Source organism: Lipotes vexillifer, unplaced genomic scaffold (assembly GCF_000442215.2).
Source record: "Lipotes vexillifer unplaced genomic scaffold, Lipotes_vexillifer_v1.1 scaffold194, whole genome shotgun sequence".
Taxonomy (NCBI): Eukaryota; Metazoa; Chordata; class Mammalia; order Artiodactyla; family Lipotidae; genus Lipotes; species Lipotes vexillifer.
This window is the reverse complement of record NW_006771758.1, coordinates 557,748-578,751: the sequence shown is the minus strand read 5'-3', so window position 1 is coordinate 578,751 and position 21,004 is coordinate 557,748. Positions and strand designations below refer to the sequence as shown.

The window sequence follows — 21,004 nt, the reverse complement described above, 5'->3', positions numbered from 1 at the left end:
TCATCATTAGAGAGTGAATTTGTTGATGTTTCCCTTGATGTGGATGTTAGTCTGGGAACAGGCTCTAGCACTGACACATGATACTGATGGCTTACAGAAGGAAAAACTTGTATCTAACTTCTGTCAGTTGAAAGCAGAGGCTTAATTACTAATCACTCAAAGAATTACAGTATTTATTACGGGAAGGAATGCTAGTAATCATTTAAAACTAACACTCTCATTTCATTAGCGAAGGACACAAAAGTCCAGAAAGTCTAGTGGCTTCAAAAATTGACCCAACATGTTAGGGAAAAGACGGGGTCAAGATTTGGAAGTCTAGAACTCGAGACCCACCTCCAAACCCCTCCCCCCATCTCAAGATAAATTTCCCACATTGTTCCACCCTGGCTGAACTAAGGCAGCCCCTCTAAGTTACAGAAGGAGGAAGGGCTCTAGTAAGTCTAAATTTTCTGAACTTCCATCATTGGAATACCACTTTCTTAGTTTTGCCATGTCTATAAACCACCTATGTACTTAAAAACTTTCAACTGGTTAACTTTTTTGTTTGAAATAACTTATATTAAAAAGAAGCTATATTATTATCGCAACTGGTATCCCCTGCCAAAATAAGAAGGAACCGTGGGTGGTAATCTTAAGGTTAATATGATGTTAAATCCTAGCTAGATAATGTTGACAACCTGCGTGGGTTTGTTGAAAAGGGAGTTGAGCTAGTGCTGGACGTTACAGACTTGTTTGCCCCAAATGAGACTTTGTCCCTTGACATAAATCAGAAGGATTAAAAGAGAAATAAAAGGAGAATCACTTTCTCATGATGTGATTCAGTTCTACTTAGTGTCTGTGCCGAATCCAAAATGGTCTCCTGTACAACCAGGGGGCACGTACCCCACACCTTGGGAAATTCTATTCTAAGTGATTAGAGAACAGATTCACTCTTTTGACTTAACTTCCTTAAATCACAAACCAAACGAGCTAAAAATAAATATTCTTCTGAAACCCTGTAGCATCTGACACTACTTTCTTCCTTTTTGGAAGTCTACACTTTCGTCACTTCTGTGACACTAATTATGAGACCTAAGACTTGCAGAGCATCTGATGGTTTATCAAAGCACTTTCACCTTCACTCTTTTAAAACCCATCCTTATGGGATATGCATTCCAGATGAGAAAAGTTGAGGGTCAAGCAAGTTAACTAACATTATTTGAAACAGTAGAAGAAGACCCATCTCTTACGCCTGTAAAGTGTTTTCCAGGGCTCCTCTGATATTCATTGGTTCCTGTTCTCTTCGTGTGCCAACTATTTCTTCCTGCCAACTTGTTCACTGTAGAAATTTCACAAGTCTTGTTCTAGATCTCTTCTTTCCTTTTCGCTTGCCTGACATTTCTTGAATTCACTCATTGGCTCAATCACCTCGCCTAAACTCGCTTCCAAATCCACACCTGTAGCTTTGATCTCTTTGGCCAAGCACCACATTTTTACGAACAACAGAGTAACAGAATCTCCCTGAGCTTGTCTTATTGCCACCTCAATCTCAACAGGACCCAAGATAAATTTATCATCTTCCTACCTATAAGCGTATTTCTAGCTCCTGCGTTCCCTCTCTCAGCTAAGGGAACACTCTCCTTTGAATCGCCCAAAATAGAAAACTTAGGATCATCTTACTTTTTTTCTCCCTTCAGCTTTTCTTTTAGTCATGTTGATTTTACCCTCCACTGAATTCCACTGGCCCCTTGCCGGGCTTCTTTACCCTGTTCAGGTTGTCACCATTTCTTACTCAAATGACTGCAATATTATAACTGCCTTCTAAATGGTCTCTCTCTATTTCTACCTTCTCCACCAGAACTATCTTCTTCAAATCAACCTCACCACACCACGCCCTGACTCAAAAGCTCACCTGGCCCCCTTTGTGTATGGTGTATAGTCCAGACTCCTTGGCATGGTACTCAGGTGCTCTAAGGCCTGACAGCTGATCACCCTTGCTAGTCCACCCTCCCCACTCTGCCCTTCCACACTCGGAAGGCCATGTGGATACATGAAAACACCACGGCCGCGCCTAACATCTTTGCTTTGTTCATGCCATTTCTTGCCTAAATTTTCCCCTATGATATTCCTCTTGCTCTTTAAGACCCTCACCAGGTGCCCTCTTTTCCAGTAAGTTTTACCTGATCCACAGTTACCTGCACCTTTGTAAGAATCTATATAATTATGGAATGTATACTATAGAACTTAGCATCCTATCTTACTTTGTGCCATAAAGATTTTCTTACACATCTTTCTCCCATTAGGCGGTCCCTAAGATCAGCTACAGGGTCTAATTCATATCTGTATCCTCTAAAGTATTAAACTGAATGCCTGACATACAGGATATTTCCCAAATATTTCTGAAATAAATACTTGTGTAAATTAGACCAGAATTCTACTAGATGTTTGATTGCATTAAGCAAGCAACCCCTAGCCGTAAGAACCCACTGTTCTTAACCTGGTAATATTTAACCCTCATTCCCTAAGTTGCTCTTAAAATTAATTATCCAACTGGCCCAGCACTCAGGTCCCTGCGTGAGACTACTGCTCAGATATCAGCTACGTGGTAAAAAAGAAGATGTCTAAAGGTCTGGGACTCATTCCAGCGAGAAGGGATAAGGCGAAACAAAGAAAAAAATGGTTAAGCAATACTAAAAAGTGGGCCACAAAAGATCAATGCTCCAACAGCAGTGTTTATTTCCAGACGGATGACATTAGATGTGATACATCTTCTGTCTCTCCTGATTCTTCCTTGTGTGCGTGTGTGTGTGTACTTCTGTGTTTATTTGTGTGTGTGAGAGAGTATGCATGTGCTTGCACAGGAAATAATAATCATATAGATAATTCTGGAATAAATAAATTCATACATTTACAGGTATTACTTTTATTATGAGAAAAATATTACTAAAATCAGAAGTAGACTACTATCAGTTTTGTGCAATATGTATTGCATGTGATTATACAAGAATTAGATATATATTTGCATGGAAGAAAGACCAAAAGGTAAACCATCAAAGTGTTAAGAGGAGTTACCGCTAGATGGTAAAGTTACAGGTAATTATATTTTCCTCTGCTTACCTCCCTGAATTTTCGGGCTTCTCAGCAATCAGAATGCATTAATATTATAATCAGAAGCAATCATTTTTAAGTGTGGTATCGCAATGAAAGAAACACACATGGTCTCTGCAAGGCCCCAGAAGAGGCTGCCAGCACACCAAGGACCTGCCGGTGACAGCAATTTTGCTCCCTCCAAGCTGCCTGTGCGAGCATTTTCTCTTCTCCAGGCTCAGAGCACAAGAGCAGAAGAGTCCCGAGTGGTCGGCCAGGAGAGGCACACTTGCTGTGGCCTCTGGGTACAAAGTAAAGCTGCTGTGACCGTGAGAGACAGGATGCAGACATCGGGGGCGGTGGGTGAGGCCTGTCCTTGACAGAAGTGGGAAACAGGAAAGAGGAACGACTCCCTCTATGGGTGCACAGAGAATCATGAAAGATGCATAGGGTTGGAAACAAAACCCCAAAGAGGCCGTCTGCAAAGCCTGGGAGTCCGGAAGAGGGGCGCGGGAGAGGATCATTCTCCAAATGGTTTTTATAGAAGTCTCCAGCAGGGTCAAAAGTGTGACCCACTTTTGGTGGGTGAATGAGAGTACCTAGTATTTTAAACTATTAATGGAGACACGTTGGAGAATTCTAGGGGAAAAGGACAAGTCTTGGGAATCGCCTTCTTACTCTGAGAGCCAGTAGCTCCTACTATCTGTATCCCTGTAGCTCACACTAAATGGATGGTGGTGATGACCTTGATGGTGACTCCAGCAGCAGTGACTTTTCATTGTCTTCTTACTCTGTGCCACGTACCGTGAGAAACTCCTTCAGTGATTTCTGTCCTACAGTATTAGGGACAGGCAGGGGTAGTAGCTGGTTCACAGATGTGAAAAATGAATTCCAGGAAAGTTAAGAAAAATGACCAGGGAACCGACAAGAAGCAAGTCTGCCTGACTGATGACCACCTTTATACAACCACAGCTGTCCCTCCCTACTACTGTTTATTGTTTTTCCATAATTCCTGGCACTTGTACTTTTCATCCTACCTCCACTGTTAACAGGGTAGAATGGGTCCTCAGCCTCTCCTGCATTCAAAAATGTTCTGGGAACACGTACCGTGGTCCTCAAAACAACCTTTCTCATTGGTGAGAGGCTGGCTGAGAACTCTGTGCCAGCAAAACAAAAGAGCAATTCTACGATAAGCCTTTATGCACGTTTTCCAACCAATGGAACTATATGAAATAAATGCAATTTGAAGTCCCATGCTACAAAGCCAAAAAGATAACTGGGATTACTAGAAAGCACACCAGTGATTTTTCATTACCACCCTTGGGACTTAATATTTTAGCCTTAATCACTTTCAACACTAAAAAGTAAAAACAAAACAAAAAACTCGAAAACAAGCAAAGCCTTAAAGAGAAGGGGTAAAAGGAAGGAAAAGTTAAAGTTTCTTCTCTGGAAAAATAGTTAACAGTTAGGACCAGAAAAATGCTAAAGTGGGCACTGACTGGTACAGTGGTTTCTAGGTATTACCCCTCCAAGAGTCTGGGTTCTAAGGTACACTGGCCCATTCACCCAGTGTCACCCTCTGTGCCTCACTTTACCATCTTATCCTGCACCAGGTCCTGCTCTGTGGGAGCACAGACAATAGTGTTAAATATGCTTTGTGTTTGGGTAGAGCTTCTCTAGGGACCCTAAAGCACTTTCCAGATTAATTTTTTAATTTATGTATTAATAATTCTCACAGCATTCTCCCTCCTCCTCAATTAGGATAATAATATCCATCTCTTTTGAGATAGGCAGGGGGTGCTGAGTGATGGACATAAAACAGACACTTAAATAAGGAAACTATAACATAAAAGCATAATTAAAGCTTCAAAACCAAATCGACTAAGGAGCTTTAAAGAGACACCACAGTGATGGTGACCACACACGAAAACTTATTTTCCTCCCACTCTGGGGCATTCATCTTTCTGTAGTTAAACATGGTGTCTACAAAATATTATTTTCCGGAGTTCTTAAAGAAAGTTGAAATAAGATCAGTGTATATTCTTGGGCATCGTGCTGGCTGTACCTACGTATTTTATCTCTATTCCTCTGAAGTGGATACAACAACAATCAGGGGATGCTAGCTCTTCTCTCTCAGTGTATTCTGGTTTGTTCCCTAATCAGGGTTCTCTGGGTTTCGTAACCCAGAGTTTTTTCATTCCCAAGAATTGCCTGTCTCAAAGGCAGTATATGATTTCTCAGGGAACGTGAGAGAATGCGCGTGGAAGCATTTACTGTTTCACAAACATTCTGGTTTCCTTTTGTCCTTTCAAGAAAATAACAAAACCAATGTTTAGCAAAATATGCTAAACATATTCCCATGAATTCCCAAAGATAAACTTTATGTATGAATGTCAGAGGAGACTTTTGAAACTAAAGTCTCAGGAATTGAGTTAAAAGGGGATTTAAAATCTACGTTTGGGGCTTCCCTGGTGGCGCAGTGCTTGAGAGTCCGCCTGCCGATGCAGGAGACGCGGGTTCGTGCCCCGTTTCGGGAAGATCCCACATGCCGCGGAGCGGCTGGGCCCGTGAGCCATGGCCACTGAGCCTGCGCGTCCGGAGCCTGTGCTCCGCAAATGGGAGAGGCCACAACAGTGAGAGGCCCGCATAACGCAAGAAAAAAAAAAAAAATAAATAAATAAATAAAATAAAATCTACGTTTGAACCGTCAGTCGTGTCTCCTAACACTGTCTGAAATGTCTCTCACACAGGTATTGACACAGACACAGATACATAGAAGAGAGACATAGATCTATTTTCCTATTGATTGCCTGCATCCCCCAACCAGAATATAAGCCCCGTGAGGATACGAACTTGGCCTTTCTTGTTTTCACTACTCTGTTTCCAGTTTTAAGAGTGCCTTGGACCTAGCAGACATTCAATAAATACTTATTGAACATTGAATGAGTAAATACCGTGACATCATTAACCACCACTAATAATTAGGATAAAGATTCAATAACATCCCTTATGAATCTACCAAAAAGATATCATCAATACCACCCCATTCAAAAAATCTTTTTACTAAAGAAAAAGAATTATTTTAACTTTGCCCCCACAGACTTCCTGGTAGCCTCATTAAACATTCACAAAGATATACTACCCAATTCTTCTGACCGAGAAGCTAGCCAGGTCCCTAAATCAATGCAGTTAATTGTACAAAACAAAACAGCAATAAGATCATCTTTCAAAATAACAGATTGGGGAGAAAAAGGCTAAAATAAATATATCATGCTTCAACTACCTTTGGTTTTGTGGGTTGATTGATTGATTTATTTTTCGGTAATTTTTTTTTTTAAATAAACTTTCTCCAGCTCTCTTCCCAGGATGTAAATCTTGGGCCAACTGGGCACCATTAAAGACTGGATCCCATCCTGACCATGTGGGAGCTGGAAAAGCACTGGTGAGATCCTGAGGTCCACAGTATTCCAGACGGGGAGGACTGGACACCAGTAACGCCAGCCCCTGTGGTTTGAAACTGCACAATGGGCTCTTTCTCGAGGCTTGTTTTTCTACATTCAGTCAAGAAGGAATATCATTCCCTAGTTGGGCCTGGCTTAGGGTCCTGGGTTGCTGCTTTGTTTGTTTGAAAATTAAAATATAAAAGAAAAAGGAAGGCCAGATACATTTTTGGAAGGGGCTGCATGTCATCAAAGCTGGTGGTTTGCAGGGCAGAATCTTTGCCTGCAAAGATTAGGAATTAGGAACAAAAATGAATTCACCTCTCACCAGAAAGTCTTTTAGGTTCTTTCAGAGCTCTAAGAAAAGGATATCAAAGCTGGAAGACGCTAAACAGTGACTCATTCTCACATTCTTTAGTGGTATAGTTCCTATTTGCATCCTATCTACAATGATCCTTGCACATATACTCAGTAATTCCTGATTTAACACATCCCTCCAGGAAGTGAGTTCTGCGGAAAACTGAAGCCAACCCCCTTTAAATACCGTGCCACCACAACTGCTTTCACTGAAGTCTTTCGAGGATGCATTACACACATCATGCTGTTTCAGACAGAAGATATTGAATATAATTGCCGTCTCTTTCTTGACTACTCAGGGCCACTGTCATTATGAACAGCCATTAACATGCTGCGCAGTAATACAGTTCTTCGTCTGCTTTTTAGGTTTTCCTTTCCTTCCCTTGACATTAAGCTGTCACTTCTGCTGTCACTGAGCCTGCTTCTAACAACCCGTCTCTAGTTTGCTCCTTCTAATTTGCTATGACCTGGGAAAACAGATAACATAGTTGGTTTAAAATTACTCTTCTGGTTACCTCAAAGCCTGTTATTTTATATATTTACTTTTTTTTTTTTGGCTCACTTCTGGTTTCATGCTGAATTTTGGAGAGTTGCGGTGACTAGAACACTCTTCTCTGGATAAATGAGTTGTCACTACCTTCTTTTTAGATGGTTAAAAAAAAAAGACGGCTCTGGAGTCAGAAGGATTTTGGTTCAAGCCCAAGTTTTGCAAATTACCAGCTGTGGGACCTTTGGAAAGTCACTCAACCTCTCTGGCCTTCAATTTCATTGTCTGGGAAGGGGGAAGGGCTAGTTATCTAACTAGTGTTATTAAAGGACTTATTGACCTAACGCCTATAATGAGTTTAGGGGAAGGCCTCACTGGTATCAATCACTTGAAAAGTGTTAGTTTTATTCCTCCTTAATCCTCACCATAACCAACAGATTGACACTAAGGTATTTACGTGCATCCTTACCGCACAATAAATATATCTAAATATAAACTACCTAATTACACATGCATTAACAAAAACTAAACTGCAGTCTGGTACTGACACTATGAAGCAGCACTGAATATAACAGTTGCTAAAAAGCAGCATTTGTCTGATTGAATGAATGAATGAAAGGAGCAGCAGTGTCCTTCAACATTATTTTGTATAAATTAATGCCTCTGAAGTGTAAGGCTCTGTGCTAGACTCTGTAGACTAAGCTGAATTTAGCAAGGATCCTGCCCTCAAGGGAGGGGGCAGCCCCTTACGTCACAATAATCAAAGATAGAAAGTGATAAGAACATAAGATGGTACAGATAAGGCCATTAGGAATTGAGAAAGAGAAAATATTCAATATCTAGAGCTGCGAGGGAAGATTTCACAGACAAAAATGATTTTTTTCTGGATCGGGAAGGGCGGAAGGATTTGGGCACAGAAAGGAGGGAAAAGCATTGTGGAAGGAGGAATGGCATAAACAAGACAAGAGTGCAGAGGTGAAAAAAATCACTGCAGGCATAAAGAGCCGCATCTTTATCCAATCACTCATTGTGACTGGAGCAGAAGTTAAGATGAATGGTGGGTAAGGATGTTGAAAAGAAAGGTCAGAGGCTTACGGGGCTGTGCTTGAATCCCAAACTACGGGAGTTACGGCTTTAGGAAAGAGGAAGCCAGTAAGGTTGCATAAGGAGAAAGGCTTTAGGTCAGATCATCAGGGAGCCATTCCAGCAATCGGCATTGAGCACATGGATGAAATGAGCACAACACTATATAAATATTGGCTTTCTTCATTAAAGTCACATGACTGCAGCCAGCTGCGAATTCTTTGATTCACGTTAAAGTTAGAAACACATCACACTTCTGTGGTTTATCCGTTTTCAAGTTACAGGCACATATGTGTACCTCCCGAATGCACTGTAAATAAATAGCTGAAAATGTCAACCTAAAGGTGCTTTTAACTAACCCGTAATTATCAACATAGAGGATGGACTTAAAGCGCCTTACTCATTAAAAATAACAATGCAGACTAGAGGATTTTAAAGCATAAGGTGAGCATGGTTGTAACTCTGTAACTATATTAAAAAGGCCATTAGACTACTTTTAATCTGTTTTTTAAATACGCTGGCTCATTTAGAAATCATTCCCTGTGAAATAACTTGGACTTGAAAGGTATTCTTCAAAGTCATATTCGAAGTTTGATGCAAGTGATTCAGACTACTCCTTTAATTCTTTACAAATGAAGTTTAAAATTTTGCATTAAGCCTCTTCCTCTTAACAGATGATCAATAAGTACAGGTTGAATAAAGACTTGGCACCTTATGTATTTAGGAAAAGGTAGGCAATTAGGAATTAGTTAAAGCCCGTGCATTTAATCAACTTTGAATTAAACTTATACCTGTAAGCTTCAATAGATGTAAAGTAGATGACACAGCTATTTACACCGTACCCTACTTATATTAAAAATGTTTGAAAGAGAAGATATTTGACACAATGTCTTTCTCCACCTTAATTTCTTTCGAGTTCAGTGGAATTGTATCTCATATAAATGTGTTATACGTAATAGTCGTTAGAGTTGTGATGCTATTATGTATAAAACTTGGGAGGGTTTGGTAAATATAAGGAGGTATGTTAAGAAACTAGGGAAATGTCACGAGAAATCCTGGTACAAGAGAAAGCTGAATGGGGAGTGAGGTTGATGTCTGGAGAACTGGGCTAAACTCCCAGCACTAACTAGCTAAGGCATTCTCAGGTCGAGTCACTGCACCGGCGGGCGCTGGAACCTCTTTTTCCTCAATTTCAAAATAAAACAGCTGCAGCTGATGACTGGAAATGCTCCTCAAAGCCCTCAAAATTTTGTGACTCTACATGTGGTTCTGTAAAAATCAAGGCCGGATATAAGGCCTGGGAAACTCACAGTGGGAGCATGTATGAGTTGTAGTCATTCATTTTTTGATGTCACAGAGGAGCAAATACTTTTTTTTTTTTTTTTTTTTTTTAATCTACAGTCCTTCCTCTGAGCTATGTGCACACATGAGAAGAGAAAGTAGATATGGAAAGGAAGAAGGGAAGAAATCTATAAATGCATTTAAAACCTTATCTTCCGACTTCCGGATTCAAGCAGCAAAATTGCTTCTCAGCCCCACAAACTGCCATTTACCTGACTATGGTCACCCATAGCCGTGTCACGTCACCAAAAAAGAGTGGCTTCTTTTGCCTTCTGCCTGTCTCTGGGAATGCAGTTGAAGAAAACACTCACCTGGTTGAAAAAGACAGTGTATGGCCCCTGGATGAGGCTAACTGGTTCATACAGTAATGTAACTCTGGCTTCTCCCATTTGAGCTAAGTGGTCCTGGCAATCTTTAAATATAGCTGTCCTACAAAATCACATGGCATCTAACGTCAAGTGTGCACGGACTAAAACCAGATGCAAAATATGAGAGAAATTCTGTTCAGAGCCTTGCGGCATGAAACAATAATGGCTCCAAACATTGCTGGTCTAATCTGAACAATACTCTGAAAATATTTCAGGTTTTCCTACATCTACACCAGCCCAATCACTTCATAATTGGGTTTCATGACTTTACTTCATTAACATGAAATCTAAATATACTTTAGCCATTATCAGTATATCTTCCTGTAAAGTGATCCCTGAAAAAAAAGGTTCTGTGGTCACAAAGTTTGGAACGTGCTGCACACCTATGTCTTAGGTAGTCAAAGCGCATACAAGTACCTCGAAAGCTCTAGGACAGGACCAGTGGAATTTGTTTGACTCAACATTTCCCAGATTTACTGGGAAAAACCTCCCACCCCCATCTGCCATGGGGTGCCTATTAAAATCCCAAAGAACTGGTATATTCCACAGAACTATCTGGAAGATGAACTGGAGCAACACTGTGGTATAAGTCTCAGGTGTAGATCAGATACCAGAATCTGAAGTGCAGAGAGCGAAAATATGGACTGAAGAGATATCAATAGGGAGGTCCAGTTTGAGAGCTAATTAAATCATTTTGATGAAGTTAAAAATAAACATGATATTGTACACTGCAAGTGTGCTCTAAAAGTGAAGAACGAACAATAGTGGGAGAAGGTACTTCCCACCCATCCTCACTCCCACCCTTCTTACTGCTGGGGGCGGTTTCAAGGGAGTGAATTCTAGATAAAAGGAATGACTAGAATTGTAGCTGGTTTCCAAGAGGATTTGGTCTAAGACCCTCATTTTCAGATGCTGAGATGGAGGTCCGGTGACCAACAATGACTAAAATATAGGTGCTCTGACTGGACGATGGAAGGACAATAATTACTAGCTGGCTCCTAGCCCACTGCTACCCCGTGAAATCTAAATCCTTTCTTGGATGGCTGTCTTCCGTTTCCGCCACCCTCTGCTCCCTGCCAATCCCACCACTGGACATTTTTTACGGGCAGCTTAAACACCACAAGCTGTATAAATTCTCTCAGATATTTCAGTGACTAATTAAAAGGATTGTAAGAGCCTCATATGTCCAGCACAGAGATCCACCTGGACATAATAGAAACCTGATTGGTTATTGGAACAGTCTACCTCTGACTACACTACCCTCTCTGCCTTCTAGAACCTTGGCTGGAATTTTAAACCACAAATTTAACTCTAGATTGCATAAATATATTATGTAACTCTCTAATTTGCTACATGAGAGCAAGCTGTCTTGCTAAATAATATACCAGATCCCACAAAGCCTCACTTTAATCACGGATAGTACCTACCCCAGTGCTCCACACCAGCTGGTAAGCCAACCAGTACTCATTGTTTAGAAGTTAGAGGAATTCAGAAGGAGATATTAAAATAACAATCGGCTCGACAAACCAGTAGCAGGAGCCCCTCGCCCCTCCAAATCACAGGTTGGTAGAAAAGCAAAAGCAATGAAGTACACGTGTATTCAAGAAAAAAAACTCAACCCACATTAAACATTAGCACACATCAACCCTGTTGGTTTCTCTGGGTTTATATATAAAACACTACAAAGATTTTTTTTTTTTTTTTTTTTTTTTAAGTTTTCTGGTGTGAGACACGACAAGGAGTACGAGAGTATCAGGAAAATAATTTGCTTTGTAAAAAGAGAGGAGAAAGGGCGAGGAGCAATAAGGAAGAGTAACAAAGACAGCAAGCCAAGTTCACAGGAAAGCCCTGTGGTCCACCCCAAACTTGGGAGCTCACAGAGGCAGCCCTGCGTTAGGAGCGGGACAGTGCCACCTGTCTTCTTCCCAACTGGGGGCCATCAGTGAGCTAAAATGAACTACTCACTTGCAAAACATTGGGTTGGTAGGGGAAGGGCACAGATGAGGGTAAATGAAGCCAGCCCTATTTTCTCTGGCTCTTTTTTTTAAACTTCTTTAGCTAAAAAGAGACTCCAAATAACGGCATCAGCTGCTAATCTATAACGTTATCTCCTTGTCCTGGCCCACCAGCCTGCTTCCTGGGTGCTTTGAGCTACAGAGTGAAGAAATGGAGAAGAGATCAAAGTCTACTTAAAATGAAAAGTACCAGATCTCAGAGGTGGCATAACCTCAAGAGAAAATGTGGCCAGGGACAAAGAATTTGGATAGACTGGGGTCCTACTCGAGAGAAGAGGCCCAGACAGGTTAATTGTCTTAAATATACAAGTAACATAGTCATTCATATAGAAAAAGAAGAGGTTGTCTTCTGCCTCTAACACAAAGCATGTACCCTTCATAAGGGTAAATTCTTCCTGTAAGCCAACGGCTCCACCCACAAACTCACACAACTAGAAAATGAAGGGACCGCTCTTCTGATTCTCTACATGACAAGTCTAGCTTACTTTGGGAGGTGACAGTAACTGTTAAGATACCATCAAGTATAAGGCATCAATGGCAATTCCACCCTGGTCTGATATGGTAAAACCCTAGGGTAAAAATTTTGGCATAGGCTAAATCGTGGACGGTTAAAAAGGTGAGCCCGGGATTTGGACTGTCTGGGTTCACATCGCATCTCCACCAGTTGATAACTGAACAGCTTATTTAACTTCCCCAAGCTCAGTTCCCCAGTTAGTAAAATGAGAACAGCATGCTATACATGCTACACGTGCGAGCTGTCACCAGGTTCATGTGAGAGCCATGGCAAACACCAAGCATAGTACCTGGCAGGAACTAAGCGCTCAATGAATGTCAGCTAATATGAGTCATACTCTACTTTCATAGATATCTTCTCTTAATATTCACAGTTACCAAGTTCTGATTCTATCCAGTGGAAGCCTGGAGAAATGGCCTCCAGTTTCTTTGGGCCCTACCAAAATAAAAGACACAATTTAATTTTGACTAAAAACAACAGTCATAGTTACTACTACTGTTGCTCTTACTACTCCTGCTACTGTACCACCTGTGTTGCTGTGCACGTCTCTTTTTCCTCTCTTCTTCCTGTCCTTCCTTACTCTCAAGATTCTACCTATTTGCTCTCTCATTAACGTGGGCTTGTGTTTCCTTCGTAAAAACACACATTGTGGTTCAAATCCCATCTCTAGCCCTATCTGTCAGTGTGACGGTGGGTCTCTGAGCCTCTCTGACACTTGGTTTACTTATATGCATGTAACATGGGGCTATAATGAGAATCAAATAAAATAATACCCGTAAAGTGCCCATGCATGAAAACCCTTAGTAAATGTGAGTTACTTCTCAATTTCTCATCAGTATACAATGGATTTGGAGACTTGGAGCAGTACCAGATTCTCTCGCTGCACTAAAAAAGAGAGAACACCATATCTGTCAAATAGCCTGGATGAAAATCTAAATTTATAAATAGTTTAGAATATTTACAAAAAGTTCACCTCTGCAAGACTCATTTTTTCCAAGTGTCAGGACCATCATGATGATAACAGGCCAAATTAAAGTCCTCCATCCAGACGCCCAACTGCTAATGCTGCAGGGCATTTATTTATTTTAAAAGAATATCAGCTAAAACATTCTGGGAAACTACATGGTGGGCTTTCACCAGGAAAGAGTCACAGCTCATTTATGATATATCCACGAAGGAGAGCAGTTTGGGAGGAGGAGGTGGGCACAGAAGGAGCATGCGCCCTCCAACCCTCACCTCCCAGCTGGACCCCCCAGATCCATCACGAGGGGCTTCTGGTACACCCAAGGCAGGGGTAGTGGAGGGACACATGAGGGAGGAGGACAAAGGTACCACCTCAGTGGATTTTCATGCCTTGCGTTGATTTTTTTATATCGAAACAGATCCTTTAAAGCAATTTAGATAAATCTACGTGTTCCCCAAAAAGGGCAAGAAAGTGAGGGAACTGAGAGGAAACTGGGGGACTTTGACAAGGTGGAGGGGAAAATTAACCATTTCCTGATATGCTGAAGTCCTTTATTCCACATCCAACGTGGTGCACCTGGCCTAAGACAGGCATGAGGCTGTAAAGGGAGCGTCACACTAACCCCACTTATTCTCAGGGGTCAAGAATAGGGCTGATTCTGAGCCCCATTTCTCAGGCCTCACTGTGACTGCTATGACCTGGATAAAAAGTTCGTATTTTATTTATTCTTCCCCTCTTCTCAAGGTCCAGGACAAGCAAAAGAATGAGGGGTAGGAAGGGATGAAGACACAGCCCAGGGGACCTGGGAATGGCTATCCTTGTGAGCACTGTTGTCTCCAGCAGCGAGGAAGAAACATATGCCATGCACGTGATGCTTCTAATGTTACAAGCCAATGTTTCCAACAAAGAATGGGGTGCAGTCAGCCTGGGGAGTTCAGTCCACCTCCAGACCGGGGCTGTTCTAAATTGGACAGCAATGAGTTTGGTGGACTGAGAGGTCCATCTCTGATTCAGCTTTAAGGGAGCTTGGATTCTCTGGCCAAGAGCATGCCGCTTGTTGGATGCATGGGAAAGACAAAGGCAGCGGCAGAACGGGCTGGCAAGGGGCTTGCTGGAGCGGCTTACTGGCAGTGAGGTGTACACACAGAAGGCTTATAAGGAAGGGCAGCCTCTGCTTTGGAAAGATAAATGTACTCAACTGTCACAGTCTTAACTTTCTGCTTATCTCTGTGGCCCCTCCAAAGAGAAAACACAATCAAAACATCTGGATGGGCTAAACAGTGGTGTCATGGGAGGACAACCAGAAATGGAAATAGAAACTCTGAGTTCTAGCTCCAGTTCTGCTACTGACTCCTTTGTGTGGCCACATATCTATCAATCACTCACACTCCATGGGCTCTGGGTGGCTGCTTTGGGGTGATGTAATTACATATGTCTAAGTCTCAGTATCCTTATCAAGAAAAGATACACGTTAAGAGTATTTACCTTGTGGTGTAGAGGGAAGATTAAGGTGATCTATGTCAAGAACTCAGCACGGTGCCCAGAATCCAGTAAGTCTCAATAAAGTTTAGCCGTTCTATGAGCACTTGTAGAGTGTGTGAGATAAGTGAGCTCAATGGTCTCTTGCAGCTCTAACCTTGTTTTCACTCTAAACTTCGGGGAGATGAAAGAAAAGGGGCTCTGGGCATGCTGGCTAAGAAATCGAGGCTCAGAATTTAGAAAGCAAAGGCAAGTTTGCCATGGCTTCTAAGGAATGGTGATACTTATGTTTTGTAATTTGAGCTAATGTTGATTATTGCCAGACAAGTCAACCTGCAGGTTAAAATAATGCTCACAGTGCTTGGAAAGTACTGCAAAAATAGAGCATAGTCATTTTCATATGGTTGAAGTCCCACACTGAGATGCCTGGGAGGTGTAAACTCCTGGGGCTCTGGGTTCTTCTAGGTTCCCCTGGCAAACTGTTCACTCTCTGACGAAGAGTCATTGAATAAGTCAAGAACCACCTACACCTGGATTATTACTGTCACATGAATGGTGATCCTTGAAGATGGTCCTACAAAAGACTCCATCTACAAATGTTCACAGATTACCATCTTGTTACAGTTTGAACAGGGCTTTGCCTATGTATTTCGTGACTTTGCATCTCCTTTCCAATTCCCAATACATAATAGGACCTCCACACTGTGGCTAGCCCATGAGGACAAATGACAAAACAGAAGCTCTCCTGGTGCTGATGGGCCAGTGGATGGAAGTCATTCCAGTAGAAAGTGATGCCTCCTGGTAAACCCAACCCATCTTTCCTAGTTTCCAGAGTTCTGCAGACTGGAGCTGGCCCACCCAGACTGCCATCTCTAAATTCTACACACTCTCTTAGAAATGCAAGTGTAGACAGTCTCCTCAACTAGACCAAGCTATTAGATATTAATGTTCAGACAACACCTACCTCACTCCAGACCAGCATGGTACCGAATATGACCTGTAACCCATCAAAGAAATTGTCCCCTATGATGATCACAGTCGCACCTCCCGTCGTCCATCCTTCACTCGGGCTGATGGCTTTGATACAGGGAGTAGCTGCTTTTCAACACACATGAAAAAGAGAAGGAGCCGGCTGTTAGAACCAAACTTTAATGATGGGAGACTTGAGGAAAAGAAAAAAAAAAAAAATCTTTTATCTTTTCACGAACAGAAAGTCCCTCAAGATCTCAGCATTTCCTAGTCACATTAGGACCTGAAACCTCAGGGTGCAATTTCAGTTTTTAAAAGCATGCTTTTCATTGTTTCTATTAAGATACATACATGTTACCCAAATCTTTTTCAGACCTGAAATCTTATGAAATAAAATGTAGAAGCAAAATTTAATTTATGAAATTGCTAAGGATTTTTTTTTTAAATGGGTGATGTTTTAAAATACACTGGAAACCTCATTAGAATTGCTTCATAATTAAATACATCTCCTGAAAAGAAAGCTCATAGATTTTTTTAGATAAACATTGCTGTTTGATGGGAAGGGAAGAAAGAGAGGAGGCTGGAGCAGAACATCATTCTTGTTCCATGCCTTCTGTCTGTACCACTAACAGAGCAATATTCCTGAATAAAAGTCACTAAGTTTTTTTCAATAAATGTCATGGATCCCATTTTATAGATGCAAAGTATGCAGGTCACTCAGGGTGAATTATGTAAGCAAACAGCTGAGTCAGGGCTGAACCACAGAAAGTCCCATGACCTTTGCTTTGTTGTCATTCCCAGGCATAAAACCCAAGAACTGGCTTTTTCAAAACTTTCTATCTCCCTTCTTTCCATTATAAATGGCCCTTGGAGATGGGAAATAATTTGCAAATACTGTGATTCCAAACAGACTAGAGGTGGTTTGCCTGATGAGCATGGTGTGCTTTCAACACAATTACTAGGCAAAAATGAAATCTCTCAGAGAGTACTTTCGTACCACTGAGGATTTTTAACTCCACAATGCCACGCTGCTGTCTTCATGATCACTTTTATGAAAAGGAACAAAGCAAAATTCTAAAGCAAAGGAGATATTGCCTAAGGAGAGAAAATGAGACCCTCCTCTTTAATAAAATGTTTATTAAGTACCCTAGACTGACTTTCCAAGTATTGAAGCCAATGAGAGCACCAGTTAATTTTAACAGGAAGAAACTGGCAAAAAAATTATTGGACTTTGTCAAATTTGGCAAAATGTCATGCTTTAACTTTTGCAAGAAGAAAAGACAATATGAAGCCCAGCCCGCTGGAAGCATTGCTCATGTGCCACCACACAAACAAGCAGAATGGGTTTGATTTTGAGTCAAATTTATCTTATAAAATTGCACAGAGAAATTTGGAAATATCCAAACTAAACATTTCATGTTGGCTGAACTCACAGCAATGCATTTACAACTAAAACTGGGCAGTTCAGATGCCTCTTCTCTCCCCCACTTTCTCCTAAAAACAAAATAATTAATCAAGGAAATGTAAATGATTCACGGCTTGAAAATTCTTGTTCAATTTTTGACACATATAAAGGTTGTGATCAATGTTCCACAGGCATAGGACTTTTTCGTAAAATCTTCCTTTAAAAGTAACCCCGTTTAAATGCATAATTGAGTACTCCTAAACTCATGATAGAATATGATGCATGATTCCAAGCAATTTATAAGAGAAACAAACTACATTTAACAACTATATAAAATTCTTAAAATATAAGCAGTTTGGAAACATTCTATTTAATGTCTCAAAATCTTAATTCTTAATTTCTAACTCAGTATAAGTACTTAGTTGCTAGAGTGGAGTAGAAAAGGTATTACTATATCCCCGGATACTTCTGAGAAGAGTAGAATATTGGTTTAACTGAACTGGTCTCGAAAGATTCCTGCCTGATGGCAAAGTGTGGAATCCAACGGTATCATTAAACGCTGACCCTGTGGTTGCCCTCATAAACCACAAAATAATCTTGGCGTTTATTATCTGTACTAGCTTTGGGATTTCTTTTAAGTTTTTAAATTTTATTTTTTAATCACACAAGCATGTTCCTTTAGTTAAGTATGGACTCCTCCAGGCTTTCTCATCGCTGCACAAAAGCAGACACAAGGGCGTGTTGGTTTATCTTTGACAGACTCTCCTATTGTAAAGAAGTTATAATGACATGGTCAAGAGCTGTCAACTTTACACTTGACCCCAGCTCTCTTTTTTCCATTTGTTATTTGTAGGATATAGAAGGCATGTAAGTACATATATGTATAGATGTGTGTGTATGTGTTCAAACATTTCCTAAGGAAAGGGATAATGTTTTCAACCATCCAGAAGAAAAGGTACATGTCAACTAGTCAGAGGTAAATGAGCATCAGGTTTCAAGAGAAAAACTGGTGAGGAAACAATATACAATACCATCTTCTTAGTTTTGGGGGAGGAACAAAAAGCGCTAGAGGAAGAACTAGAGGAAAAGAGTGGCACCCCTGGATCCATCCTACCTCTATGCTCAACACAATCCACTATCCCTAAGTGCCATTCTCAGAACAAGTCAGTCGGGCAGCCCTTTCTAAGTTGAGACCTCAAAGGGTTCCAAAGGTGCTCCTATATATCTGTGTCATGGCAGTCTTGAGAGGAAGCTCTGTGGCACTCCCCCACTGGGAAGATTGGAAAATATGTAAAGGAATCATGGGCTGACCCACTGAGAGAGAGGGGTGAGGAAGGGATGTTACTGGCATTTAGTACCTGGAAGTCAAAGATGCTAAGTTTTCATGCATGAGACAGTCCTGCAAATGAAGAGCCCTATAATGTCAATAATTCAGGGTAGAAAACACTGTGACTAGCTAAATGAACCAGGCTCAAGAGCAGTTGTTAAGAACTCACAAATCCATACAGGCCAAGGCAAGAAACACAAATGAATACAGCAGCTCAGGGTCTCAGAATAAGCATGAGATGGATGGCTGCTGATACCGAATTGGGGAAGCTCCAGCCATCGGTATCCCTGCACAGATGCAGTCCCAGTGTGACCTGGTCTTCTGATCTTTCTAAAAAAGCCAGGAACCCAGATTTTTATGTGAAGTTTCCCAATCTTTAAATGCTGGCAACTAATTCAATATGTTTTTTTTTTTTTTTTTTAATGTGTAGGCTAAACAAAATGTTTACGGACTTAAATTTAACTCATCGGCTGCCATCTTACATTTTTACCCTAGTAACAAACAAACTTGCCAGACTAAAAGCAGCCCAGGAAGTACTTGGAAACATGCCTAAAACAACAAGTACCCAAATGTTCACTGTAGTATCGACAGTAAACAGTATAAGAGTCTAGGTGCCCCCAATAAGGGAGTGATTAAATAAATTATAGTACATCCATACCACAGGATATGTGGAGTGTCATTAGAATGGACAAAAAAAATTTTCTATAAACTGACAATGGAAAGATGTCAAAATATGTCAGTAAGTAAAACAAAAATCAATTTGTAGCCTGATGAATAGTGTGATTCTGTTAACTTAAAAACTGATATCTATTAGCCTATATGCGTGAGCGTGTGTAGGTATGTGTGAACACGTATGACAGACAAAAGTCTGGAAGGATGTACACGAACTGTCCCCAGTGGGTCCATATGAAAAAGGAAGGTGACTGGAGAAAGGAGACTATTAAATTCTACTCTACAGATAGCTGTATGGTTTGAATTTTTCCAGTGAGCACATACTAAGGTAATACGTTTTAATTAAAAGAATAACAGCAGAGCGTTTAATTCTGTGCGACATAAAGGTTATACGTTTTAGAGCAAATTGATACTACTTTTTTTTTTTTTTTTAAGCTCAGATGTGCTAAGTAACAGACCCTGAGCCTCCCCTTCCGTCTTCTCTTGGGGTATGTTTTCTCTGAGAAAGCTCGGAGAACGTCTGCAATGACTTGTTTTTCTTTCACTCAGGATATCCAGAGAGATGCAGAGGGAAGATAGTTTATAATAGTCACGGTGGATGTGTTTGGTGAAATCTGAAGGTGAAAAGACTCATGAAAGAGTTCAATCCAGCCCAGGAGTGTAATAATCAATACAATTCTATCTCCAAGGAAATATTATGGAATGGGGGAGAGGGGTGGATTTGAATACAAAACCACTTTTACCGGCCAAATCTTGATTTAATCAATGAAAGAGTCTTTCTTCCTCGCCAATGAATTTTCACACTCTGGGTCTCCACAAGGACAGTAAGCCAATTCCTGGTTCTAAATTTCATTAAAAATAAAAGTTTGGGTGTTTTTTTCTCTTTTGTTTTTTTTTTTTTAAACCCCTCCTCCCACTCACAACAGCCACCCAAGTAAAGGAGATTTTTCCTTCCTTCAAACTATGACAATAACATGATTACACCACCACAGTTTAGCATAATGGCTCTGAAATGCTCGTGGCACATTGCAGAGTTAAAGTGGAAATTATTAGGTAGCTCTTCTTTGTTATAATAATGATCACTCCACAAATAAAAGCTCTTCTCCCAAAGGTACTGCAAGGCGCAAAATGCTAATTCTGAAGATTATGTGTGCGCTTTTATTAAATATTACTATGCCCTGCCTGTTTGAGGGCTTCTCTGCTCTGATTGTTTTATGAGTACCATGTTAATGTCATTCCCATCTTGCTAGCAGCAGGCACACATTTTAGCGTTTGTATGAGAGTTGATCAAAGGCCACGTGCTGGGGGAATTGCTGAGAAAACACGGACAAGCGATAAAAATCTAACAGATTAATTGGTTTAAATTTCATTTCAGGGTGTTGAACTTTGGCTCCGAACTCTAATACTACACCGTGAGTCAGGGCCTAATTACCAGATTTCCAATTTGCTTCTGAACAATGGTTGCGGTGAGAAGGAAAAGAGAGGGTAGAACGAGGCGGGGTGGGGTGGGGTGGGGG

At 40.9% G+C, this 21,004-nt stretch overlaps 1 protein-coding gene across 5 annotated transcripts in view; it reads right to left on the bottom strand.

Annotated features, from left to right (window-relative positions):
• EBF1 (EBF transcription factor 1) overlaps positions 1 to 21,004 on the bottom strand; it is a 401,223-nt gene that overhangs the window by 82,839 nt on the left and 297,380 nt on the right. For 4 of the 5 annotated variants that reach the window (XM_007447111.1, XM_007447113.1, XM_007447112.1 and 1 more), the window contains one exon: positions 16,079 to 16,209. In XM_007447111.1, coding sequence (XP_007447173.1) covers positions 16,079 to 16,209 — 131 coding nt within the window. Of the gene's footprint in view, positions 1 to 16,078; positions 16,213 to 21,004 lie in introns of all 5 variants that reach the window. The other variant, XM_007447110.1, reaches the window with a different exon arrangement.